Here is a 26,761-nt window from a genome sequence, read left to right as displayed (position 1 = left end):
TGCTCCTGCTGCTTGTTAACCTCTTTTTCTCTATTGTTATAAACGTCCAAGCTACCTCAAGCAACCTGTCCAAACTTCTTAACTCACCCCCCCCACCCCCCCATCTCTGCAACTCCCTCCCAATGTCATCCCATGATTGGCCAAGAAAGACAAGAGCAAGCTGAATTTTCACCTGTTCTGCATCTACCTGGAGGTCAGTATATTTCCTGGCTGCTTCCCCAAGTCCTTCCAGAAAGGCAGCTGGAGACTCCCCCCTTTCTTGCCTGATCTCATATAATTTGGACCAATTCACAGTCCCAGGCATGGCACCCTGAACCCCCCCACCTACATCCACCCTCGATATTTCCTCAGCCCCATCATATCCACTCCAGGTGGACTACTAGGATGCCACAATGGGTCCACAGTAGGAAAGTTATAATCCAAAGTCCCATTGCAAATTTCTTCTCTCACCCTTTCCCTGGCTGCACTAACTACCATTTCCTTTTGGTAGAGGCCATTAGAGTATCTAATATAACTTGGATGTCATCCCAGTCCAGATTTTGAGTTTTCAGAATAATTTTCACTACTCTGGCCACTTTATCAGGGTTTTCTCTGTAAGTCCAAGCTGACTGCTTCCAAATTACTAAATCTCCTGGGGAAAAGAGTACATTTACAAAAAACGGTCTGTCCACTCCCGCTCATTGTCTCAAAGGGGCAACTACAGTTCTCTTTTGTTTGTCTGATCTTAATAAACCCTCTCTTGTTTTAGACCAAGCCGGGGCTAATTTTAATCATGTCCAACGAGCAATAGGGGTTAGTGGTTTATCTTCATCGCTCCCACTACTATCTACTCCTTTTGCACCCTCCCCATATCTCTGTATTACAGTTACATCTTGGTCACTTTCTGGGGAAGGAGGGGCAGGTGAAGACAGCAAAGAGGGTACAGGAAGATAGGAGCAGGTGAAGGAGGCGTTGGAGGGAGAGGAGGGTATCCCTGAGCAGGAGTAGGTGAGGGAGGAGGGTATCCCTGAGCACGAGTAGGTGAGGGAGGAGGGTATCCCTGAGCACGAGTAGGTGAGGGAGGAGGGTATCCCTGAGCACGAGTAGGTGAGGGAGGAGGGTATCTTTTGGCAGGGGGGTGTAAGTGAGCCAGGTGAAATAGGGTCAGGTGAGGTAGGGTCAGATTCCCTTGATGCCATGAGGGCTACCAGCAATTCACCATCTATATCATTTTTCCAATATAAACTTTCATCCAATGCCAGGTGTTCTAAACAACGCTTCCCTTGGACACAACCCATGCAATTATTGTTTTCAGGTATTTTAACAATCATTAACCCACACTGAGCCAGCCACTCTGGTTTTTCCTGCAAACAGGAAAACAAATCAATGTACAGAACTTCATCCAATCTCCTCTCCTGTTTACAAAACATCAATAACTGTGAAATCATGTCATATTGCAAAGAACCGTTTTTCAGCCACGTTTTCCTTTTTTTTTCTCTCTTTTTTTAACCTTTTTTAATTTTTTATTTTATATGCAAGACATATTTTGTCCACCAAGTGTTGCAATAATCAATCAACTTAACCTTACGTAACTCGTGCCCAAAATTACCTTCCTTCCAATGTGCTATTAAGCACCCCAAAGGATAAGTGTGTAGTATGGGGGCATTGCCGCCCAAAATCCATTTGAACTTCTCCATGTTACAGCTATAATAGACCCCTGATGCTGAACCTGCAATGCTTTTGCGATTGACTGACAGACGGTGCCTAGGCAATACCAGGAATTCCTTAGCCCAACAACACACAGCTTTCACTGCGTCTAACTGGCAGGCAACCAGACCAGATTAAAAGAACCTTACCTTTCTCCAGGGGACGTTGTCAGCGGTGGGGGGTCCTGGTGCCGATGGGCTCCCCGAGAATCCCTTGGTGCCGGCTGGAGCGTGATCAGGTCATGGGGTCATCAGCAGCACTCACAAGGTCCCATCTGGGTCACCAAAATGTTAGCGTGGAAACATATAGTCACAGGATGATTATATGCAGGTGCATTTATTGAAAAGCTCTGGGAGCTGGGCTACAAACCCAAATCTGACCCCAACATGGATTTGAGATGAACATGATTTTATACCCTTTTAATTATGTAACTATATATTAATTATTAAACTCATATTGTTCTATTGTATACATTGATCTTATCCAAGCATGAATTACTGTAATTTTCATCAGGTCCTCCAAACACCTTTTCTCATGATTCTTATTACAATTAAACAATAACTATATTCAACTACCAAACAATCGTATCATTTATCATACGGTGATTACACAGGTGCAGTTTCACCTGATCTAATTTGTTCCCAGGGCCTAGTTCCCATTCCCAGGGCCTAGTTCCCCAGGCCTACCTTACCATCCACTAAATTTATACAATTCCCATGATTTTAGAAACATTTTAACCCTATGCTATCACCTTCAAGGTGGTTTTAAGCAGCCCATTGCACCGTTCCACTTTCCCAGCCGCTGGTGCGTGATAAGGAATGTGGTACACCCACTCGATGCCGTGTTCTCTGGCCCAGGTGCTTATGAGGCTGTTCTTGAAATGAGTCCCATTGTCTGACTCAATTCTCTCAGGGGTACCATGTCTCCAAAGGACTTGTTTTTCCAGGCCCAGGATGGTGTTGCGGGCAGTGGCATGAGGCACAGGGTAGGTCTCCAACCATCCAGTGGTGGCTTCCACCATGGTCAGCACGTAGCGCTTGCCTTGGCGTGTCTGAGGCAGTGTGATGTAGTCAATCTGCCAGGCCTCCCCATACTTATATTTGGACCACCGCCCCCCATACCAGAGGGGCTTCACTCGCTTGGCTTGCTTGATGGCAGCACACATCTCATAGTCATGGATAACCTGGGAAATACTGTCCATGGTGAGATCCACCCCTCTATCTCATACCCACTTATAGGTGGCATCTCTGCCCTGATGACCTGAGGCATCATGGGCCCATCGAGCCAGGAACAATTCTCCCTTGTGTTGCCAGTCTAAGTCTATCTGTGACACCTCTATCCTTGCAGCCTGATCTATCTGCTTGTTGTGTCAGTGCTCCACATTAGCCCAACTCTTGGGGACATGGGCATCTACATGATGGACATTAAATATGTTAATGATTTTGGGAGAAAGGATTATAATATGTATCTTTATTCCAGGAAAATCAGTGAATATGTATATAAAATAGAGTATAAAAACAGAAGCATTTTCTATTATCACTGTGTGAGTTTGCTGGAGTTATGCCCCACACATCCAGCCAAATAACGCCTGCTTTCTACAGGAAAACACAGGAGACTGCTCCTCAAACATAGGGCTGAAATGCACAGAAAGAGAATGCTCACAAAATTGCACCAAACTGTTTCCAAGCCACCAAAATCCCTGAAATGTAATCAGACAGTTTAATTTAAACAGCAGAATGGGACAGACTCCTTTGCTTTGCAAAGAACAAGTACAATATATCTACTTAAGACAATTCCTTCTGGAATAACACATTCCTCAACTTCTCCTGAAACTGGGATTTTATACTAAATACAGACATGACTAAGACTTTTTTTTTCCAACCTGACTTTCACGGCAGTCCACTTTTGCCCTGTGAGTCTCACCTTAAAGAGCTTTTGTAAAGATTGTTTTATCTGCAATGACTTTGTGCCTGTATATGGGAAGTATTTTTAATTATTCTTTTAACCATTGCTACCCTCAGAGTGGGTTTGCCTGAGGAGAATAGAAGCTCAGACATGCGGGTCTGAGCAGGCTGCTTCCCCTGGAGTAATCAAAGTATACACAGAGCTCACATCTGGGATTTGAGAGGTCCCAGCTGGCTGGAATCTGGCAAATGTACAAATGTCAAGGAGGACAAGAAGGGGGACCCCAGACACTCCAGGCCAGTCAGTCTCATTTCAATACCAAATAAAATAATGGAAAAGTTTATTCTGGGAAGTATTGAAAAACACCTGGAGGACAATACAGGCATCAGTCAGAGTCAGCATGGCTTCATGAGGGGAAGGTCCTGCTGGTGAAGTCTGATTTCCTTCTACAACAGGGTAAAACACATCAGTTGATGCAGGAAAGCCAGCACATGGAATCTTTCTGGATTTCAGCAAAGCTTTTGGTACTGTGTCTCCCAGAATGCTTCTGGACAAAGTGTCCAGCACACAGCTGAATAAACACATTGTGGGATGGGCAAGCAACTGGCTCAGGGGTCAGGCACCAAGGGTGGCAGTGACTGCAGTGACACCACACTGACAGTGGTCACCAGTGGGTTCTGCAGGGCTCCACTGCCAGCCCCAGCTCTTCAACATCTTCCTTAAGGACCTGAACACAGGGCTTGAAGGGATAATCAGTGAATTTACTGATGACACTAAACTGGGAGGAGCCGTCACCTGCCTGGAGGTCAGAGAGGCTCTGCAGAGAGACCTCACAGCTAGAGATGGGCAATCACCAACTGTGGAGTTTAACAAGGGCAGTGTCAGATTCTGCCCCTGGGATGGGGCACCCCTGCCTTGGTGTATGGACCAGGAAGGAGAGGCTGGAGAGCAGCTGTGGGGAGGGACCCAGGGGTCCTGGCCAAGGGCAAGTGGAACATGAGTCAGCAGTGCCCTGGCAGTCCAAAGTGCCACCATGTCCTGGGGCAGCAGGCCCAGCATCAGCAGCCGGGCCAGGGAGGGGATTGTCATGCTCTGCTCTGCACTGGGGTGGCCTCACCTTGAGGGACAGCACAACATAGAGAAGACATAAAGCCATTGCAGAGTGTCCAGAGGATAATAGCAATCTCTTCACTCTCATGAGCAGGGACAGGACTCGAGGAAATGGCTGGAGCTGAGTCAGAGGAGGCTTAGGTTGATTAGGAAAATCTTTTTCACCTAGAGGGGGCTTGAGCACTGGAACAGGGTCCCCAGAGAAGTGGTCCCAGCCCCAATTCTGTCTTGGGACAAGAAGCATTTGGACAGTGCTCTCAGGACCATAGTGGAATTGTTGCGGTGTCCTGTGCAGGGACAGGAGTTGGACTCAATGATCCTGATGGGTCCCTTCCAACTCAGCACATTCTGAACTTCTCTGAAATTACTTCAGCATCCAGCACTCAACTTCCACTCCAGAATAACTCACCTGCCCTGTAGAGGAGATGAATCTCTCTGCAAACAGCCCTTCAACAGTCCCCTGGAACCTCCTTTGAGATAAGAAAAACTACTTGCTTCGAATGACTCATGTTATAAAAATGCAAGCTCTTCCTATCTTTTTAGAATATTACTGGTTGGGTTTGGTTCTTTATAATTGGTTGTCCCAAACAAAGAAAGATAATGTAGTTAGCCAAAATGTGTTTACCCTGTTTTCCATTGGTTTACTTGTGATCCCCCCAAAACCTATAAAAGTACATGTGTGATCCCCTATCTTTGGATTTGTAGCCTGACCCCTTCACGGACAATAATAAAGCCTGTGGAAAAAAGTCTGAGCTGCTCTCCCGGTCTTTTTATGCCGGCTGGAAACTACAGGTTTCTGTGAGAAACCATGAAGCTAAGTGCCTGAAAGGCCAGCGCTCACAAACCTTGTCACTTTCCCCTGCCCAACAACACGGCAGGGGACACAACAAAAAGTTACACTGTCCCATCCTGTGTCCCCAGCTCTGCCCTGGCACTGCTGTCGCCGTGTCCCCTCCTCCTGCCCACAGGGCGCAGGTACAGCTGCAGGGATGGCCTTGTCCCTTGTGTCCCCTCAAGACCCCACGGCTCCTTGGGCACCTTGGAGGGGACAGAAAACACCCTCTGGATCAGCGCCCAGTGCACGCTGCCCTTGGGGACACCCCTGTCACCAGCCCTGTCGCTGTCGGGGTGGCTGTAGGAGCGTTTCCAGCCCTGCAGCCGCTCCCAGCGCTGGCTCCCCAGGGACCCCCCGCCCCTTTTGGGGTCCCCTCCTGGGGTGGTGACGGCCACAGTGTGCCACTTGTAGGTCTTCAGTAGTGCGGGGGGGGCTCAGGGGTGTCCGGGGGGGCTCACACCTCCATGTGTGGTGGCGGGGAGTCAATTTTGGGGGGTTCAGGGGCTGCATTTGCTGGCGGCATCATGCGGGAAGTCATTTTGGGGGGACCAGGGGTTGGATTTGGGGCTGGTGGGATGGGGAGAGGAATTTTGGGCTTGGATTTGGGGTTGGTGGGACAGGGGAGGCATTTTGGGGACTGAATTTGGGAGTGATGGGGTAGGGAGAATAATTTGGGTGGGTCCAGGAGCTGCATTTGCTGGCGGCATCATGCGGGAAGTCATTTTGGGGGGACCAGGGGTTGGATTTGGGGCTGGTGGGATGGGGAGAGGAATTTTGGGCTTGGATTTGGTGTTGGTGGGACAGGGGAGGCATTTTGGGGACAGATTTGGGAGTGATGGGGTAGGGAGAATAATTTGGGTGGGTCCAGGAGCTGGATTTGAGGGTGGTGGTGGGAAGCATCCCCAGCCTGGAATCCCCACCTTGAAGGGTCCCAAATTTCCTGACCACCCAGGGGTTCCAAATTTTTGGGTTCTCCTGCCCACCCATGCCAGCCTCCCGCAGCCTCCACCCCTGCTGGGGACAGGGTGACAGGTGTCCCGCTACCCCTGTGCCCCAAGTGCAGGAGGGACTGGAGGCATTTCTGCTGCGCCCCAACCACACTTCCCTTCCCCCCTACACCTTGGGGATACCCCTGACCACCTCTTTATCACCCTGGGGTGCCCCTCAGTCAGGGGGTGCTTGGTCACACCGCAGGACCCCCTCTCTGTGCAATCCCCGAGGTGGGGGTGGTGGCAACATTTTTGGGGTCACTCCCGACCATTTCCTTTTCCCTGCATCATCCTGAGGATGCTGCACCACCCCACATCACCCCGCCCCCCCAAACACTGCCCCTGCCACAGCATTCCCTGAAGGGACCTTGGGGACTGTCCCCATGTCCTCCCCTCCCCCCTGACCCCCCGTGGTACCTCCACTGCTCCACCTGTGCTTGGCCCCAGTTCCTGTCGCAACCTCCCCATGTAAACGGGCAGGAGTTTCAGTCACATCCTCACCTCCTCCTCCTTCTCCTGCGGTGGACTCACTGGTGACACCAGAAGAACACCACGGGTCACCCTTCGAGGGGACTGCAGAGTCACGGTGGCTCCTGGAGTCCCCCTGGTGTGACAGCTGAGGGGCCTGAGATCCTGCGGTGACAATCTGGGGGTTGGGTGCTTGTTTTGGAATCTCCAGGGTGGATCCCTAGGTCCTGAAGTCCCCTCCCACCACCATACTCACCCCCCCCCCAGCTCATGCCTCAGTTTCCTCCTCACTCTGCAGGGACTACCCAGAGCTGATGTTCTGATACTGGGTTTATTTTGGGGTGTTTGGGGTTGGGGCAACTGGAATGGGCTGGTGGACCAGTGAGGCTGGCCAGGGCGTTGCCAGGCTGGTGATCATCTGTGCTGGGGGCTGGCCAGGCTGGGGGTCTGCAGGACCAAGGGTTGTCCAGACCAATGTCCAGCTGGGATCTACCCAGAGCACTGTCCATCCAGAGTGGGATCCATGGCTCTGGTGTCCATCTGAACCAGTGTCCAGCTGGTATCCATGGCTCTGGTGTCCATCAGGACCAGTGTCTAACCTCTCCTGCCCCCATCCATCCCAGACTCCCTGGCCAGGGATACTCCTCACTGCAGAGTGGACAAGACCCACGGTCAGTCCCAAGATGACCCCAAACTCCCTCCCACCAGGAACTGCATTGAGCAGCGCTTTGCCATGGCCAAGATGAAGGTGCTGGTGGCACTGTGGTGGCACAAGTGGTGGCATTGATGCCATCCCAGTTCATGTCCCCATCCACGTCCCCCCATATCCATATTCCCCATGTTCCTACTCATGTCCATGTACCCTCATGTCCATGTCCCCTTACCCAGGGCTGTGTCCTTACATGTCCTCACACATCCCCACCCATGTCTTTGTCCTGCCACGTCTCCATCCATGGCCATGTACCCATCCATGTCCACGTCTCCCATTTCCCCACCCATGTCATTGTCCACCACGTGTCCTGATTCATGCCTTAGTACAATGACTTTACCCCGATTTTGGGTGTTTTTAACGACAAAGAGAAATGAAAGAAAATCTAGGCCACGAGGAGCCAGGAGGATGTGGAGCCCCCAGCCGGGTGCTTCTCAACATAGATGAGTGGCAACACAGATCACCGGAGCTCTGCCCACTGGGGGTCACTGGGGATCATCCAGCACAGATCCTGCCATGGGGGATGGAGCTGGAGCAGCACATGAAGCTTTTCCCACACTCGGGGCACTCACAGAGCTTCTCTTAGTGGAAACTCTGTTGGTGTATGATCAAGTTAGAGTGCTGTGAGAATCTCCTCCCACACTCCCCACACCCGTAGGGCGTCTCCCCAGTGTGGATGCGCCGGTGCCTGACGAGGGTGCAGTTTTGCTTGACGCCCCTCCCACAGTCAGGGCAGCAGAAGGGCCTCTCATCCATGTGAATGCGATAGTGCTTGAGCAGATCAGAACTGCTCTGAAATCTCTTCCAGCACTTATCACACTCAAAGGGCCTCTCCCCTGTGTGGCTCCTTTGGTGGACAGTCAATTCTGAACTTATCCTGAAGCTCTTTCCGCATTCCCCACGTTCATAGGGCCGCTCCCCCGTGTGGATTCTCCAGTGGCAGATGAGGTTGGATTTCTGACTGAAGCTCTTCCCAACTTTTGAGCACTTGTGGGGCTTCTTCCCATCATGAAGCTGCTCATGGACCACCAGCTCCAAGCTCTGGCCGCGTCTTTCCTCCTGGGATCCCCGTGATCTGCACTTGCAGCCCCTCCTCATGCGGGATCTCCAGGGCTTTTCCTCCCCGTTGGATTGCTGCACCGTGGAGCTGCTCAAAACGGCCTCTTCCACGAGGTTCTGCTGCGGGGATTTGTCCTTCCTGGTCTCCTTCCCCTGCTCCATCGGGCCAAGGTTGGGGAATGGGAAATCCTGGTTTGTGGGAAAACAAGGTCTGAGCACGCTGGGTTTGATGGTCCCTCTGCCCGAGGGCAGCTGGAGAAGCCAGGGCCCCTTGCAGCCTCGGGGAGCCCAGAGCCCGCTCAGCACCAACCTCCCGCACCCCTCCAGGCTGCCGGGGGTCCCCCGGCTCCGGGTCCAGCAAGATCCCTGCCCTGCAAAAAACCCCTCCCGGAGACCCTTCCGCCGACTGATTTGGGACGAGCTTCCCCTCCCAGCTCACCTGCGGAGTCCGAGGGGGGGTGATGCTGCCGCAGCCGAGGGAGTTGCTGCCTGAGGGGAAAACTGCGTGTTTCTGCGGCTGCTACTCTCCCTCCCGTTCTGCCCTGGGGGATTCCAAAGCAGCTGCGCCCGCGGGGCACTGGGAGCGATACTAGGAGCACTGGAAGCGATACTGAGAGCCCCAGAAAGGAATTGGCAGCGCTATCCCTGCCAGGACCGCTCTTACTGGGAGCACTGGCTGCAGCCGGCGGTGGGCGGGGCCACATACAAGGGCATGGTTATGCAAATCCAGAGCGATCGCGCGCTGTAATTGGTGGGAGGGAGGACCGCGGGGTTTCCCCAGTCACGTGAGGATCGACGTGGGGGGGGGGCTGGGGATGGCGGCGGCGTCGGGTGAGAGGGGACGGGAACCGGGAATGGGGACGAGGAATGGGAACCGGGTTCGGGAACGGGAAGTGTGACTGGGAATGGGGACTTGGAATGGGACGGGGAATGGGACCGGGAATACGGGACAGGAACCGGGAATGAGAGCGGGGATGGGAATATGGGAGCAGGTCAGGGAATGTGGGAGCAGCAAGCAGAGAGAGAATATGGGATGGGGATTAGTGTTCAGAAGTGTTCCAGTGAAACACCCCGGGGCTGTGAGCTCTGCAGCTGGGCCTGCCCTGGGCTGCTGCGGCCCAGGGCCCCAAGGCTGGAGCTGCAGCCTTGCTCCTGTGTCAAGAACAGGAGCCTCGTGCAGGCCCATGGCCCTTGCATGGCCCCACTATGAGGGAGGGCTCTGAGGCACAGGGGTGCTGGCAGGATGGGCTGCTGTGGCCAGCTGGGGGCCTCTGAGCAATGCCCAAAGCCTTGTACTCTCTGCAGCTGGCCAAGGAGAGCAGCAGGGCTGAAGGGTTCATGTGGCACGGCAGCCCCAGCTGTGAAACCCTCGGCCCCCATGGGAGAGGCGGCCCTCAGGAATGGGACTGGGAATACAGGACAGCACTGGGAATGGAACTGGGAATGGGACCAGGAATGGAGACCAAGATCTGGAATGAGACCGGGAATGGGGGTGGGGACTGAGAAAGGGCACCGGGGAACAGGGACTGGAAATAAGGACAGCGACTGGCAATACAGGAATGGGACCGGGAATACAGGGCTGGGACTGGGATTGGAGACAGTGACTGGGAATGGACCCCAAATACGGGACACAAGCGGGAATGGGACCAGGGATGCAAACATGGGTATGGGACAGGGAATATGGAAAGAGCAACCAGAGAGAGAATATGGGATGTGGATTAGGAAGATTGGGAACCTGAGTACGGGAGCAGAACTAGGAATGTGAACTTTGGAACAAGACAGGGACTATAGAAATGGAAGTATGGAACTGGAGCAGAACTGGGAATATGTCAGTGGGAACAGGACAAGGAATATGGGCCTGGGAATTTGGGAAAGGCAACCAGACAGAGAATTCAGGACACTGACAGGGAATGAGACCTCGAATGGGATCCAAACTGGCATGGGAGCAGGAGTGGGGTGACTTGGGAATGGGCTGGGGGCAAGGGAGCTGGCAGCAGGGACAGGGGGATCCTGGACAAGGCACACCAGGGACCGGGATGGGGGGACATGGGGACAGTTCCAGGGCAGGGGGTCCTTGGTCAGCTGCCCCAGAAACTCTGCCAGGGTGTCCCAGTGCCGACAGAGCTGCTGGGCCTGCAGTGCCCAAAGCCCTGAGCAACCCCCAAGTCCCTCTGAGGAACCCTGAAGTCCCACGAACCCAGCATCCCCCACATCCCCTGGAAGATCCCCCCATGTCCCCTTCCACATCTTAGTTCAACATCTTTATTTCTGCCCCAGTTTTGGGTGTTTGGAAAGGACAAAGAGAAATGCAAAGAAAATACAGGTAACGGGGAGCCAGGAGGATGTGGATCCCCCAGCCAGGTGTCTCCCCAACATGGATCAGTGGCACCACAGATCACCAGGACTCTGCCCACCCAGGGTCACTGGAGATCATCCAATGCAGACCCTGCCATGGGGGATGGAGCTGGAGGAACACAGTCTTGGTTTAAAGACAGGTGTCTGCTGAGGAAGACAGGAGCCTCTCTTGAAATGGAAAATGTAAACTCTCTCTCTCTCTGTTATAACTTTGAGATTAAGGAGCTCTCAGGCAAAGATATGGGAATAGGAATATCAGATTTTTACTGGGAAAATTAAAAGTATAGTAATATTAAAAAGAAAACACTGATAGAGTTAGAATGCAACCTGACACCCTATTGGTCACAGTGTTGGTAGCAGTCTGATTACATGCAGGCTATAGTTTTACTGGAGTGACAGATGTGGTTTTGTTGAAGCAATGATTTTGGAGAAGGGTGTGTTCTTTTTGATTTTTTTTTTTTTTAAGATTTACTGGTGATGAAGCTGGGCCTGGTCTTTCTGGTCTTTCTCTAGGAATTTAGTGGGAAAAGGTTGCTGTGATATTTCAAATTTTAGATTTTATTTAGGTAGGAAATGCTTGGCTCTTCCCCTTGGGTGGGGCATTTCAAATGGGATGATGTAATTTGATTAATCATGCAGCGAGACTTAATGGCTTATTAACAGAAAATACCTTTGTTATAAATGAGAAAGAAAGTCTCCATATTTAGCAAAATTTAAGTTGCTTTATTTGATATAGACGGAGCAAGCAGCGCTGGGGAACGTGAGGGGTCAGCGCCCACTCCACGCTCTGTCAAACCTTGGTTTGCAGCTCCTTTTTATAGGATGTTTTTCCTCGTAGTAATCAATAACTGTTATTTTTTTTGTTGTCATAATTCTGCCAGGTAAGCGGTGGTGGTCAAAAAAACATCCATGGGACCGCTTGTGAAATCTCTGGACAATTTGTCAAGTAACCATCTGGTTTTGGTAGATAAAGAACAGCAGAAGTGGGAAGTCTGGTCTTAGCAGATAGGTTGCAATTGATTACACAAAGGCAGGAAATCTGATTTTGCAAAATCTTTCAGGCTGTGGGAAATCCTCATTTTGCAAACTGGTATTGAATACAATTTACTAAAAAACACAATATTCATAACAGGGGTATTTAAAGAGAATTATTTAATCATATATATTTTTCTCTATTTTTCTCTATCTAATGTCCATGCTTCATTTCAGACCTAAGTATTCTGGTTTATACAAACCCCACTACTTTTATGATTGACACGAATCTTTTATCAATTATCACACCTTCCTGGACAAAGGATGGGTCCTGAAAGGGGTAAACAAAACTACCCCACCTGGCTTTAACAGCTGGCCTATTAACAGAAGATATTTCCCCCTGCCCCCTGGAGTTATGATGGATGGGTCATGGAAGAGAGAAGGAACACTGCTCCACCTGCTTTTAACAGATGGTGATAGAATATATACTTGTGGTTAACATCTTACATTGCAACCTTAGACTGGCACAAAGCTCTTCTTGCACTCCGGGCACTTGCAGGGCTTCCCTCAGTGGTGCATCTTGGTATCTGGTGAAATGAGAGCTCTGTGAGAAGCTCTTCCCACACTTGGGGCACTCATGGGGCCTGAGACATCACAAGGGGCAGGGCTGTGATGTGCTCTGGTACCTGTGACTGAAGGCTGGTAGGGGGTCTTTTGAGATTCAATGCTTCAGACCCAGGAAGCTGCCAGCCTTCCCAGAGAGAGAGAGTCCTGCAAGGAACTGCCTTCTAGGGGATCTTCTGTCTGTTCTCCTGGCCACTGGATAAGCCTCAGGAAGGGGTAGCTGTGGCCACAAGTCATCAGCTCTGGTCAGTGATTTAATCTCAGCGATTCCAGCTCTGCTTGCAAGGCTTTCCCAGGCTGCCTCAGGGACAGAGAGACGGGAAGCGTCTTATGGCAAATTCCACAAAGATTCCTTTATTATTCAGCAGCTCTGTGAAGGGAGCCAGGAAAGACTGCTCCCTAGAGAACTGAGGGAAATAACTGAGGTTTTTATGGGAGAGAGCAAGGGGGAAAGACCAATTGGTTACAAAGGATTAACATGGATACTAGGGCATGGTGGGATAAGAGAAGCTATTCAGTAGCTCACCATGACAAGAAAAGGTGTGCTAACCTAATGAGCATCCTTCTAGGAGGGTTGAGATAAGCTAATCACAGCCCACTCAAGGGAAATTCCTCTAAGGCAAAGCCATGGGCCTCCACATTTGACATCACAAGGAGCAGGGCTGTGATGTGCTCTGGAGCCTGTGACATCACAAGGGGCAGGACTGTGATGTGCTCTGGTGCCTGTGACATCACAAGGAGCAGGGCTGGCTGTGATTTGTTTGGTGCCTGTGAAATCCCAAGGGCAGTGTCACAGTGGGGGCAGCTCTCAATGTCCCCACAGGTCACTCTGTCCAGTGCAGCCGTGCCAGCGGTCACTGCGCACTCGGGGGAGGCTGGGCTGGACGGGGATCCGGGCAGAGACGCCGCCCCCGGGACTGGAGTCTCCCCCTGCCTCTGGGCCCAGCCCCTGGTGGGAGTGCCTTGGGCACAGCACGGGGCTGCTGCTGGGCCAGGGGGAGAGCCCCTGCCAGCTGCCTGGGCCCTTCTGATGCCTGTGCCACATCCCTGTGGCTCCTGTCCCTGCTGCTCCCTGCCACCTTCACTCCCTCCATCAAAGCACCACTCAACCTCTTCACAGTGACCTGTGAAAAGAAAGAGAGAAAGAAAGAATGAGAGAAAGGAAGTGTTGTCAGATGACCCTGGCTGGATGGCCGACACCCACCAAAGCTGCTCTCTCACTCCTCTCCAGATACGGACAGGAGACAGAAAACAGAATGAAGGCTTACTGGGTTGAGATAAGGACTGGGACATATCACTTAGCAAATGTCACAATGGGTGAAACAGGTCTGAAATTGGTGATATTAATTGAATTAACTGCTCTCCAAATCAGACCAGGAGAGTGAGAAGTAAGATAACTGTATCTTCTGCCCATCCCTCCCTCTTTCCCAGCTCTGCCTCCTCCCCCAGTGGGTGCAGGGAGATGGGGAATGGGGGTTCTGGTCAGTTCATCACATGTTGTTTCTCCTGCTGCTGCTCAGGGAGAGGAGCCGTTCCCCTGCTGCACCATGGGGTCCCTCCCTGAGACGCTTCTCCATGAACTTCTCCAAGGTGAGTTCATCTCAGGGACAGCAGTTCTTCATAAACTGCTGCAATGTGGGTCACGTTCCTATGGGCTCGCAAGTCCTACCAGGACCCTGCTCCAGCGTGGGCTTCTCTCTCCACGGGTTGCTGGTCCCTGCCAGGTCCCTGCTCCAGCACGGGTTTCTCATGGGGTCACAGCCTCCACTCAGGCGTCCCCCTGCTCTGGCATGGGCCCCTCCAGGCGCTGCAGGTGCACCTCTGCACTCTGTGCCCTCCATGGGCTGCAGGGGCCCAGCTGCCTCACCAGGGACTGCACCACAGAATCTCAGGGCAATCAGCTCCAGCACCTGCAGTAGCTCCTGCCCCTCCTCCTGCCCTGCCCTGGCTGTGTGCACAGTTGTTCCTCTCATGTTCTCGCCCTGCTCTTCCCTGGCCACAGTTACAACTGCACAAGAACTGCTTTTCTTCAGTCTGTTTTCCCAAAGGTGTTCCCACCATTTCTACCTGGCCCAGCCTTGGCCAGCGGCTGGTCCGTCCTGGAGCCAGCTGGCGTTGACTCTGCAGGACATGGAGGAGCAGGTGCTTCCAGCAGCCTCTCACAGAAGGTGCTTCTAGAGACCCCCCATACCAAAACCTGGCCTGGCAAACCTAGTATAAGTGTGGTAGGGTTTTTATTACCATGATTAATTCTTATTATCGCTATTAGCTCTATTATTGCTATCAATAGTACAGTTATTCTTAGTTGTGTTATAATTAGTACAGGTATTTTTAGTCTTTTTGACTATTAATCGTTGCTTTATTAGACATCAGAATAAAAGTTCTTAATTGCAAGTAGAAGGTAGGAGTTTGGCAGCTGCTCTCCCTGCCCTATTCTGTGTCATTGCTGCGTGTGAAGCGGCAGCTGCCAGGACCCCCCATTTCCCTGGTTTGGGAAATTGGATGGCATTGCTCACATGTCAGAAAGAGAGGCCTGATTCCAATTAAATGCATTGCCTGAGCTCTTGTAGTCGCAATGCTCAAAGCTTGTTTTCTAACGTTGCTGACTTGCTCAGCTTCTGTTCATATTTGCGATTTTGGACCAAAATGTTGTCAGATGTGATTTTGCAAGGTTTTCTGTAATGAGCTGTCTGTTTTGCTCTTGGATTTCTTAATGGTGGGTCAGAACGGAATGCAGCATTTTGGGTGGGAGCCCTTCAGTCTGATCTGGGACTGTCTGAGCAGCAGCTGGTTTTGCACCTGTAAGCAGAGATAGCAAAGATTGCATGAAGTGAATATTGTGCCCGGTTGCGGAAGCCGTAGCGCCTGGCGAGCGCGGGGCAGCTGCCGGGATCTTCGGGGCACGGAGGAGCCGCAGACGGACGTTGCAAGTGGCTCCTTCGGGGCAGGATTTTGTCCCGATGCGGGGGAATTGCCGCGGGCTGGGCGGGCTGGGGCCTCTGCCGAGCGCCGCCGCCTTTCCCCGGGAGCCCCCGGGCAGAGCTCTGTGCTCAGGGCCGAGGGCCAGGCACCCGCTCGGCGGCTCCGAGACGGCAGAGTTTTGGGGGTGCCGCTGTTGGGGGCAGTGCCGGGGGAGTTGCCCCGGGCTGGAGACTCAAGGGCGCCGAGGATGGCGAGCACCCAGTCCATGTGGCATGGGACAGCTGCGGACATGCCTGGGGGGCAACCTGTGTGGGGGCTGAGGAGGTTTAAGAAGTTGGAGAGGATTGGAGGAGGGGGAAGGCACCCAAAAACGTACCAGAAGCAAGAAGGTGCCTGAATTTAGGGGAAAGGATGGAAAATGGGGGAAAGGATCCAAAAGATGAGGAAGGGAAGCAAAATAAGGGGAAAGGAAACAAAATAAATGGTAAAGACTCAAAAGAGGGGGAAAGACACAAAATAGGGGATAAAGTATCCAGAATAGGGAGAAAGTATCCAAAATAAGGGGGGAAGACCCAAAATCCAAGGAGAAAAGGTTTCATGGGGTGTCATAACTGTCATGGTGTGTCCCTACGTGTGCTGGGGTGGGTGCAGACACTCAGCACCAGGAGCAGCCACGGAAACATCCTGAGGGACACAGGGAGACTCTGCAGGACATGGGCTGGGGACCTTGGAGGATCAGGCCCCACCAGGGGTGGAGGACAGGAACATAGGAGGAGACATGGGGGCACATGGAAGGGGACAGGGACACACAGAGGTAATGGCCACAGTGGAGGATGAGGACAAATGGAGGGGAAGGGACACAGTGCCACCAGGACACACAGCAGGGGACAACATTGCCACACCTGTGGGGACACTGCCACTAGGACACCACTGGTGACACCCTGCATGGGACACTGCTGGTGGCACTGACATTTGCGCTGTCCTCAGAGGTGGTTGGGCTCCCCTGAGGGTGGTGGCCCTGGTACACTGTGGTGGCTGTCACTTGCTTCCACACCCCTTGTCACCAACTGAACAAGCCCTGACAACAACTTGTCGACAACCCTCCCGCCCTGGTGGATGGTGACATTCAGCTGGGATACTGCAGCAGTGATGGTGGGAATGTGGTGGCAGGAACTGCATTAGGCAGTGCTTTGCCATGGCTGAGATGAAGGTGCTGGTGGCATTGATGCTGTCCCAGTTCGTGTCCCCACCCATGTCCATGTACCTTCATGTCCCCAGCTGGGTCTGTGTCCCCATCCATGTCTATGTCTCCATGAAAGGCTGTGTCCCCTCACGTCCCCATCCATGACCTCACCCATGTCCTTGTCCGCCACATGTCCCCATCCATGCCTTACTTCAACATTTTATTTTAACCCCATGTTGAGGGTTAGTTCTTTCTATTTTTTTTTTTCCCTCTGTGGAATTTTCCCCATTGTCATGCTAAGATACCTGTTGACTGGGCCCTGGTGACAAGGGGGAGGGGACGGGAGGGAAGAAGCAAGCCCTGCGAGATTCAAACAGCCAGAAGAGGAAGAGGAAGGCTGGGCCTCGGCCCATTTCCCCCGCGGAGTTCGGACGAGAAGGACGATCGCCGTCTGTGTCCCATCCCAGCGTCGGGAAACCACCATCGGACCCTGCCCGGCTGTCTTCTCGCTGTGAACTACCACCATCCAGCACTCTACTGAGCACCGGGACCGACACCGTGAGCGGAGAGCTCTCTCTCCATCTCTCTCTCCCCCTGGGACAGCTCTGCCATCACCCCCAGCCCTCCTGCAGCTCTGCGGGAGCCACCCGCCCCCAGCACCGGGAACTGCAGCTCAGGGAAAAGGTGCCTGCAGCCAAAAAACACTGGGACTGAGTTACTGTTCTGTTTGTGGGTAATTTCATAGCTGTTGTTGTTCTTGTTTGTCTTGTTAAATATACTAGTAAAGAACTGTTATTCCTACCCCCATATCTTTGCCTGAGAGCTCTCTTAATTCCGAAATTATAATAATCGGAAGAATCATATTTTCTTTCAGTCCAAGGGGAAGCTTCTGCTTTCCTTGGCAAACACCTGTCCTTCAAACCAGGACAGATTTTGGCGCCCAACGTGGGGCCCGAGGGCATTGAGAGAAAAGGGTGAAAAAGGAATAACAGTTCTTGAGTTACCTCAGTTTTGTGTTAGGTGGCATCATGTTGTCCAGCTTACCGTGGTTTGGGCTCCATGTGGCCACAGCTCTATCTCTCCCATTTGCAATCCCTTACTTGAACATGGGTCCTATAACTCAGGCTGCTGTAACTATTATCCAGTTCCTTTTGTGGGCTGATAACATGAGAAATTCATGGATTTTTAACTTCCTCTGGAAGGTGGGCACATGGATTCGGAGCTATCACACTCTAACTGTATGTTTTTGGGGCTACTTTAATAATGGTACATACTGTGAGGATATGACACCAGGGAAAATTTTGTCCCAACCCCTTACACAGTTTTTTGGGTCTGCTCCACCAGCTTTTGAGGGGTTCAAATCTCTTCTAAGCAGTAATGATATCATACAGTGGCTGACATTGCTAATAGGCCTTGTAAACCTGTTCTATTTAACATTCCGAGATGAGGGGAGATTGACTTGGATGACAACCCTGATACGTCCCCCAAGGAATAGGGATCCTGCCCCAGAGCCTGGCCCTGCCCCAGAGCCTGGCTCTGCCCCAGAGACTAAGGACTCTGCCCCAGAGCCTGACCCTGCCCCTGCCCCAGAGACTAAGGATTCTCCCCCAGAGACTAAGGATTCTGTCCCAGAGCCTGACTCTGCCCCTGCCCCAGAGACTAAGGATTCTGCCCCAGAGACTAAGGATTCTGCCCCAGAGGTTAAGGATGTTGCCCCTGAGCCTGATTCTGCCCCAGAGCTCACCTCAGAAAGGAACCATCCAGAGTGGGTGGGGTTTCTAGTGAAGGAGATGGGCCAAATGCTGAAGGAGTACCTTTCCCCAGCTCTTGAGAAACTCTCCCTCTGCCTTAAAGAGGGAGAACCTGATGGTGCAGCAGTGGAACCCACAAATGTTACATCTCTCCAGGCTCCAGCTGAACTGCAAGGGCACTCACAGCCAGCAGCAGTTGCCCCCGTGGAAACTAGAAAGTCTAAGGTGAAAACAAAGCACCTAGATAATAATGATCAGAAAGCAGGGCCCTCACAACCAGCAGGGGAGCCAGAGGTTGAGATCGTCACAGAGTCCCTGTCATACGAGAGTCTCCGTAATCTCCGTAAGGATGTTGTACGAAGGGGCCGTGAGGCTTTTACAACGTGGTTACTGCGGGTCTGGGACCTTATGGGTACAGGTGTGCAGCTGGATGGTACTGAGGCAAGGAATTTGGGACCCCTAACCCAGGACTCAGGTGTGGATCACATATTCGTAAGGGAACGAGGCCCCCTTTCCCTCTGGGAGCGGCTTTTAATGAGTGTAAGAGAGAGGTTTGTCCATAGAGAGAGAATGCAGGAGCACCACCATAGAATGTGCTGGAAAACCGCTGAGGAGGGGATCCAACAGCTGAGAGAAGTAGCAATACTGGAAGTACTCTTTGGGACGGGTGGACAACGACAATGACCCCGACAAGGTCAGGTGCACAGGGCAGATGTTGTGGAATCTGGCACACCTGGGGCCATCTCAATACACCACATTCATTGCAGCCATTAATGCTGACACCAACCACGAGACAGTGGGTTCTGTTGCCGATAAGCTCAGAAATTTTGAGAGTATAATGAATGGCCCAATGCAGGCTCAGGTCTCTGCCGTGATTAGGGAACTCAGATAGGAGTTCAAGGAGGAGATAAGAGGGGTGAGGGAGGAGATGAGGAAGGTCAATGCAGCACCAGTGCGAGTCACAGATCCCAGAGTTAGAGCCCAACGTCCCCCAGCTAAGGAGAGAGGATACACCCCACGAGCTGACCTGTGGTTCTTTCTGCGTGACCATGGGGAAGACATGAGGAGGTGGGATGGGAAACCCACTTCTGCCCTGGCAGCACGGGTGCGTCAACTCAAGGAGGGAAACACTAACCAAAGGAGCTCCACTAAAGTGAAGGTAGCCTCAACTTCCCATAACCAAGATGCAGGGTATTACAAAAGGGAGGATGATTTGTCAGATCCCCTTGAGGGAACCTCCAACATGTATGCCCAGGAAGGAAATAATAACCAGTGCTAGAGGGGCCCTGCCTCTAGCCAGGGAGAGGCACGGGAAAACTGGGTCTTTTGGACGGTGTGGATCCGATGGCCTGGCACATCAGAGCCACAAAAACATAGGGCCTTAGTTGATACTGGTTCACAGGTCACCCTAATACCATCAGAACATGTGGGGGAAGAGCCTGTTTCTATTGCTGGGGTGACAGGGGGATCACAGGAATTGACTTTGCTGGAGGCTGAGGTGAGCCTGACTGGGAAAGAGTGGCAGAAGCATCCAATTGTGACTGGCCCAGAGGCACCGTGTATTCTAGGCATAGACTTCCTGAGGAATGGCTATTACAAAGACCCAAAGGGACTCAGGTGGGCTTTTGGAATAGCTGCTGTAGAGGCAGAAAACATTAAGCAATTGAACACCTTGCTTGGACTGTCAGAGAACCCATCTGTAGTGGGACTCCTGAAGGTGAAGGAGCAGCAAGTGCCAATTGCCACCTCCACAGTGCACCACCGGCAGTACAGGAAAAATCGAGATGCCGTGATCCCCATCCACAAGATGATCCGTGAGCTGGAGGGCCAAGGGGTGGTCAGCAGAACCCACTCACCCTTCAACAGCCCCATCTGGCCTGTGCGCAAGTCTGATGGAGAATGGAGATTGACTGTGGACTATCGTGCATTGAATGAAGTGACTCCACCGCTGAGCGCTGCCGTGCCGGACATGCTGGAACTCCAGTACGCGCTGGAGTCCAAGGCAGCAAAGTGGTACGCCACCATTGACATTGCCAATGCATTTTTCTCCATTCCTCTGGCAGCAGAGTGCAGGCCTCAGTTTGCTTTCACCTGGAGGGGCGTGCAGTACACCTGGAACCGACTGCCCCAGGGGTGGAAACACAGCCCCACCATCTGCCATGGACTGATCCAGGCTGCACTGGAAAAGGGTGAAGCTCCAGAACATCTGCAATACATTGATGACATCATTGTGTGGGGGAACACGGCAATGGAATTATTTGAGAAAGGAGAAAAGATCATCCAGATTCTGCTGGGAGCCGGTTTTGCCATCAAGAGGAGCAAAGTCAAAGGTCCTGCCCGAGAGATCCAGTTCCTGGGAGTAAAGTGGCAAGACGGGCGGCGCCAAATCCCCACTGAGGTCATCAATAAGATCACCGCGATGTCTCCACCAACCAACAAGAAGGAAACACAAGCTTTCCTAGGTGCCATAGGCTTTTGGAGAATGCACATTCCTGAGTACAGCCAGATCGTGAGCCCTCTCTACCTGGTCACCCGGAAGAAGAACGAATTCCACTGGAGCCCTGAGCAGCAGCAAGCCTTTGCCCAGATCAAGCAGGAGATCGCTCATGCTGTAGCCCTCGGCCCAGTCAGGACGGGACCAGAGGTGAAGAATGTGCTCTACTCTGCAGCCGGGAACAAGGGCTTGTCCTGGAGCCTTTGGCAGAAGGTACCTGGTGAGACCCGAGGCCGACCTCTGGGATTCTGGAGCCGAAGTTACAGAGGATCTGAAGCCAACTACACCCCAACAGAGAAGGAGATCTTGGCTGCTTATGAAGGAGTTCAAGCTGCCTCAGAAGTGATTGGCACAGAAGCACAGCTCCTCCTGGCACCCCGACTACCAGTGCTGGGGTGGATGTTTAAAGGGAAGGTCCCCTCTACCCACCACGCCACCGATGCCACATGGAGCAAGTGGATTGCCCTCATCACACAGCGCGCCCGTATCGGAAACCCAAATCGCCCTGGGATTTTGGAAATAATTACAAACTGGCCAGAAGGTGAAAATTTTGGTCTTGCCGATGAAGAGGAGCAAGAACAAGTGACCCGGGCTGATGAAGCCCCGCCATACAACCAACTGCCAGCAGATGAAACTCGCTACGCTCTTTTCACTGACGGTTCCTGTCGCATCGTGGGGATGAACCGGAAGTGGAAAGCAGCCGTATGGAGCCCCACACGACAGGTTGCACAAGCTACTGAAGGAGAAGGTGGATCAAGTCAACTTGCTGAACTCAAAGCTGTTCAGCTGGCCCTGGACATTGCTGAAAGAGAGAAGTGGCCAAAGCTTTACCTTTACACTGATTCATGGATGGTAGCCAATGCTCTGTGGGGCTGGCTGGAAAGATGGAAAAAAGCTAACTGGCAACGTAGGGGAAAGCCAATCTGGGCTGCTGATGAGTGGAAAGACATTGCCAGTCGGGTAGAGAAGCTACCCGTAAAGGTCCATCATGTAGATGCCCATGTCCCCAAGAGTCGGGCTAATGAGGAGCACCAACACAATGAGCAAGTAGATCAGGCTGCAAGGATAGAGGTGTCACAGATAGACTTAGACTGGCAACACAAAGGAGAGTTGTTCCTGGCTCGATGGGCCCACGATGCCTCAGGTCACCAAGGCAGAGATGCTACCTATAAGTGGGTATGAGATAGAGGGGTGGATCTCACCATGGACAGTATTTCCCAGGTTATCCATGACTATGAGATGTGTGCTGCCATCAAGCAAGCCAAGCGAGTGAAGCCCCTCTGGTATGGGGGGCGGTGGTCCAAATATAAGTATGGGGAGGCCTGGCAGATTGACTACATCACACTGCCTCAGACACGCCAAGGCAAGCGTTACGTGCTGACCATGGTAGAAGCCACCACTGGATGGTTGGAGACCTACCCTGTGCCTCATGCCACTGCCCGCAACACCATCCTGGGCCTGGAAAAACAAGTCCTTTGGAGACATGGTACCCCTGAGAGAATTGAGTCAGACAATGGGACTCATTTCAAGAACAGCCTCATAAGCACCTGGGCCAGAGAACACGGCATCGAGTGGGTGTACCACATTCCTTATCACGCACCAGCGGCTGGGAAAGTGGAACGGTGCAATGGGCTGCTTAAAACCACCTTGAAGGCACTGAGTGGGGGGACTTTCAAGAACTGGGAGATTAATCTACCAAAGGCCACATGGTTAGTGAACACCCGAGGTTCCACTAATCGAGCAGGCCCTGCCCAGTCTGAGCCCTTGAGAACACCAGATGGGGACAAGGTTCCAGTGGTGCATATGAGAGGTATGCTAGGAAAAACTGTTTGGGTGAACCCTGCCTCCAGCAAAGACAATCCAATTCGGGGGGTGGTTTTTGCTCAAGGGCCAGGGTGTACCTGGTGGATCATGCAAAGGGATGGAAAGACCAGATGCATACCCCAAGGAGACATTGTTTTAGGGTGAACTACCTACAATACTGTGCCTGTATCTGTAACTGTATGGATGTCTATAATTTGAAGGTTTTTAATTTGATTTGGCATGATGGTAGGGGAAAATTCGGGGTGGATAATGTTGAGGGTTAGTTCTTTCTTTTTTTTTTTTCCCTCTGTGGAATTTTCCCCATTGTCATGCTAAGATACCTGTTGACTGGGCCCTGGTGACAAGGGGGAGGGGACGGGAGGGAAGAAGCAAGCCCCGCGAGATTCAAACAGCCAGAAGAGGAAGAGGAAGGCTGGGCCTCGGCCCATTTCTCCCGCGGAGTTCGGACGAGAAGGACGATCGCCGTCTGTGTCCCATCCCAGCGTCGGGAAACCACCATCGGACCCTGCCCGGCTGTCTTCTCGCTGTGAACTACCACCATCCAGCACTCTACTGAGCACCGGGACCGACACCGTGAGCGGAGAGCTCTCTCTCCATCTCTCTCTCCCCCTGGGACAGCTCTGCCATCACCCCCAGCCCTCCTGCAGCTCTGCGGGAGCCGCCCGCCCCCAGCACCGGGAACTGCAGCTCAGGGAAAAGGTGCCTGCAGCCAAAAAACACTGGGACTGAGTTACTGTTCTGTTTGTGGGTAATTTCATAGCTGTTGTTGTTCTTGTTTGTCTTGTTAAATATACTAGTAAAGAACTGTTATTCCTACCCCCATATCTTTGCCTGAGAGCTCTCTTAATTCCGAAATTATAATAATCGGAAGAATCATATTTTCTTTCAGTCCAAGGGGAAGCTTCTGCTTTCCTTGGCAAACACCTGTCCTTCAAACCAGGACACCCCAGTTACAGGGCTTTCAAAGGAATGAACAGAAACCTTTTTGTTTCAAGGCCAAAACAAAAGAATTTATGTGTCCCTGCTGGCAAAGCATCCACATGCTTGGCTGGGTGGGAAGAACCCTTTTTGAAGGGGTTTCCACCCCACCATCTCCAAAATTGTGGGGTTTGCCCCAATATGTTCCCATTTGGCTGTGGAAGATGCCCATGAGCCAGAAAGGATTAAAATGATGGATTTCTATTGGAGAAGACCTCCAAGGCCATTCAGTGTTGCTTGATGCCACCAGAAGATGCAAAGAGTGAGATTTTTCTCGGGTCAGAAGTCGACAAACGTGCTCTTCACAATGGATTTCTGATGTTGATCTGTGGATATGTCCAGGTGCTCAAGGGAAGCCAGGAGGATGAAGAGCCGCCCAGCCAGGTGTCTTCCTAACATGGATCACCGGGGCTCTGCCCACCAGGGGTCACTCGGCATCATCCAGCACAGATCCTGCCATGGAGAATGGAGCTGGAGCAGCACATGAAGCTCTTCCTGCACTTGATTTGCAGGGCTTCCCTTAGTGGTGCCTCCATTGGTGTTTGGTCAGGTGAGAGCTCTGTGAAAAGCTCTTCCCACACTCAGAACACTCATAGGGCCTCTCCCCAGTGTGGATGCGCCGGTGGGTGACGAGGTTGGAGTTGTGCCTGAAGCCCTTCCTGTAGTCGGGGCAGCAGAAGGGCCTCTCCTCTATGTGAATGCGCTGGTGCAGGAGGAGACTGGAGCTGGTCAGAAACCTCTTGCTGCATTTATCACACTCATAGGGCTGTTCCCCTGTGTGGATCCTTTGGTGGACAATCAGTTCAGAGCTTGTCCTGAAGCACTTCCCACACTGCCCACACTCATAGGGCATCTCCCCAGTGTGGATGCGCCTGTGGGAGACAAGGCGGGAGTTGTATTTGAAGCCCTTCCCACAGTCAGGGCAGCGGAAGGGCCTCTCTTCTGTGTGAATCCGCTGATGCATGACGAGATTGGAGCTGGTCTGAAACCTCTTCCTGCGTATGTCACATTCATAGGGCCTCTCCCCAGTGTGGATCATCTGGTGGCGGATCAGTTTGAATCTCATACTGAAGCTCTTTCCACACTCCCCACACTCATAGGGCCGTTCCCCCATGTGGATTCTCCAGTGCCAGATCAGGGAGGATCTCTTGCTGAAGCTCTTCCCACAATTTGAACACTTGTGGGGCTTATCCGCATCATGAAGATGCTCATGGAACCCCAGCTCTGAGCTCTGGCTGCAGCTCTGTCCGGTTCTTTGGCCCTGGTTCTCCTCGGATACCCAAGAACTGTGTTTGCAGCCCATCCTCATGTGGGATCTCCCGGGCTTTTCCTCCTCGCTGGTTTCCTGTGCAATGGAGCTGCTCCAAACAGCCTCTTCCACAAGGTTCTGCTGCAGGGATTTGTCCTCCCTGGTCTCCATCCTCAGCTCCTTGTCTAGAGGGGGAAAGACAAGGAGAAGATGGGATTTGCCTCTGTTCCAGAGGGAGGGGGAAGGAGATCCCCCCAGCACGTCCCTGGCAGGACGGCGTCGGCAGCGGGGCTGTCCTGCAGCCGGGGGCCGTGCTGGGCTGGGAGATGGAGCAGGACAGAGGGTGAAAGGGGCAGGGACTTCCTCCTCACCTGCCTGGGGCTCCGGGGGCATGTTCTTCTTCCTCACGGCCTCATCCTCCATCGGGCCAAGGTTTAGGAATGGGAAATCCATTTTTGGGGGAAAAGAAGGGTTGAGCGCGTTGGGTTTATGTTCCTGCGGGCCAAGTTCAGCTGGACAAGCCAGTGCCCCTTTCAGCCTCAGAGAGCCTGGGGCTGCTTATCACCAACCTCCCACACCCCTCCAGGCTGCCGGGGGTCCCCCGGCTCCGGGATCGCCCCTCTGCGCTCTCCCCGCTCCGGGGTTCCCGTATTCCCCCACGGCTCTCCCGGATATCCCCAGAACCGATCTCGCCCCCTCTCCGCCAGAACGAGCGATAGCAATGTGGGACCCGCCAAGATCCCTCCCGGGGCATTTCCGGCTGAGCTTCGGGGTCCTGCAAGATCCAAACATCTCCTGCCCCACAAAGAAACCTCCAGGAGACCTCCCCACGATGGATTTGGGGCGAGCTCCCCCTCCCAGCTCACCTGCGGCTTCCGGGGGGAGGGGTGATGCCGGGGAAGTCGGGGAAGCTGCGGCCTAGAGCGGGCGAGCGAGTGAGCCGCTCGGTTCTGCTGCTGCTCTTCCTTCCACTACTCTTCTTCCTTCCGCTCCTCCTCCCCCAGCCCGGCCCGGCCCGGTGCCGACGCGCAAAAGCAGCCGCGCTCCGCCCTGGGGGATTGCAAAGCGGTTGCGCCCCGCGCGGCACTGGGAAGTGATACTGGGAGCACTGGTAACGATCCTGACAGCACCTAGAAGCAACTGGGAGCGCTCTCCCTGCCAGTACCGCTCTTACTGGGAGCACTGGGAGGGAACTGGGAGCAAACTGCGCCTAGACCCGGCTACAGCCGGTGGTGGGCGGTGTCGGAGCAGAGGGCGTGGTTATGCAAATCTAGGAGCGATCGCGCGCTGTGATTGGTGTGCGGAAGCAGCGCGGGGTTCTCCCTGGTCACGTGAGGGCGGGAGCGGTGGGCAGAGCGATGGCGGCGGCGTGCGGTGAGAGGGAACGGGAATGGGAGCGGGAGCGGGAACGGGAGTGGGAACGGGGACTGGAATGGGGACTGGAATGGGGACAGGGACCGAGAATGGAAACAGGGAATGGGGACAGGGACCGGGAATACAGGACCGGGAATGGGGACAGGGACTGGGATAGGGACAGCCCCGTGTCATGCCCTGGGGACCGAGGAGGGGACAGGGACAGGGGAGGAGCCAGGGACTGGGCTGTCGCACCGTGACCTTGCTGAACTGGGAGCTCGCGTGTCTCATTTTC

At 52.9% G+C, this 26,761-nt stretch overlaps 1 protein-coding gene across 1 annotated transcript; it reads right to left on the bottom strand.

The window, feature by feature from the left end:
* Nucleotides 1-8,284: 8,284 nt before the first annotated feature.
* Nucleotides 8,285-26,454, bottom strand: LOC134057642 (zinc finger protein 271-like). Its single transcript, XM_062514614.1, is given in 7 exon segments — nucleotides 8,285-8,743; nucleotides 12,611-12,670; nucleotides 12,672-12,732; nucleotides 15,512-15,605; nucleotides 15,688-15,927; nucleotides 24,387-25,298; nucleotides 25,485-26,454. Coding segments are annotated over 7 exon segments (1,908 nt in total). The 5' UTR covers nucleotides 25,567-26,454.
* Between the last annotated feature and the right edge of the window lie 307 nt (nucleotides 26,455-26,761).

This window comes from Cinclus cinclus, unplaced genomic scaffold (assembly GCF_963662255.1).
Source record: "Cinclus cinclus unplaced genomic scaffold, bCinCin1.1 SCAFFOLD_96, whole genome shotgun sequence".
NCBI classification, from domain to species: domain Eukaryota; kingdom Metazoa; phylum Chordata; class Aves; order Passeriformes; family Cinclidae; genus Cinclus; species Cinclus cinclus.
Note: the sequence above shows the minus strand (reverse complement) of the source record. Positions and strands in the feature narration are given on the sequence as shown.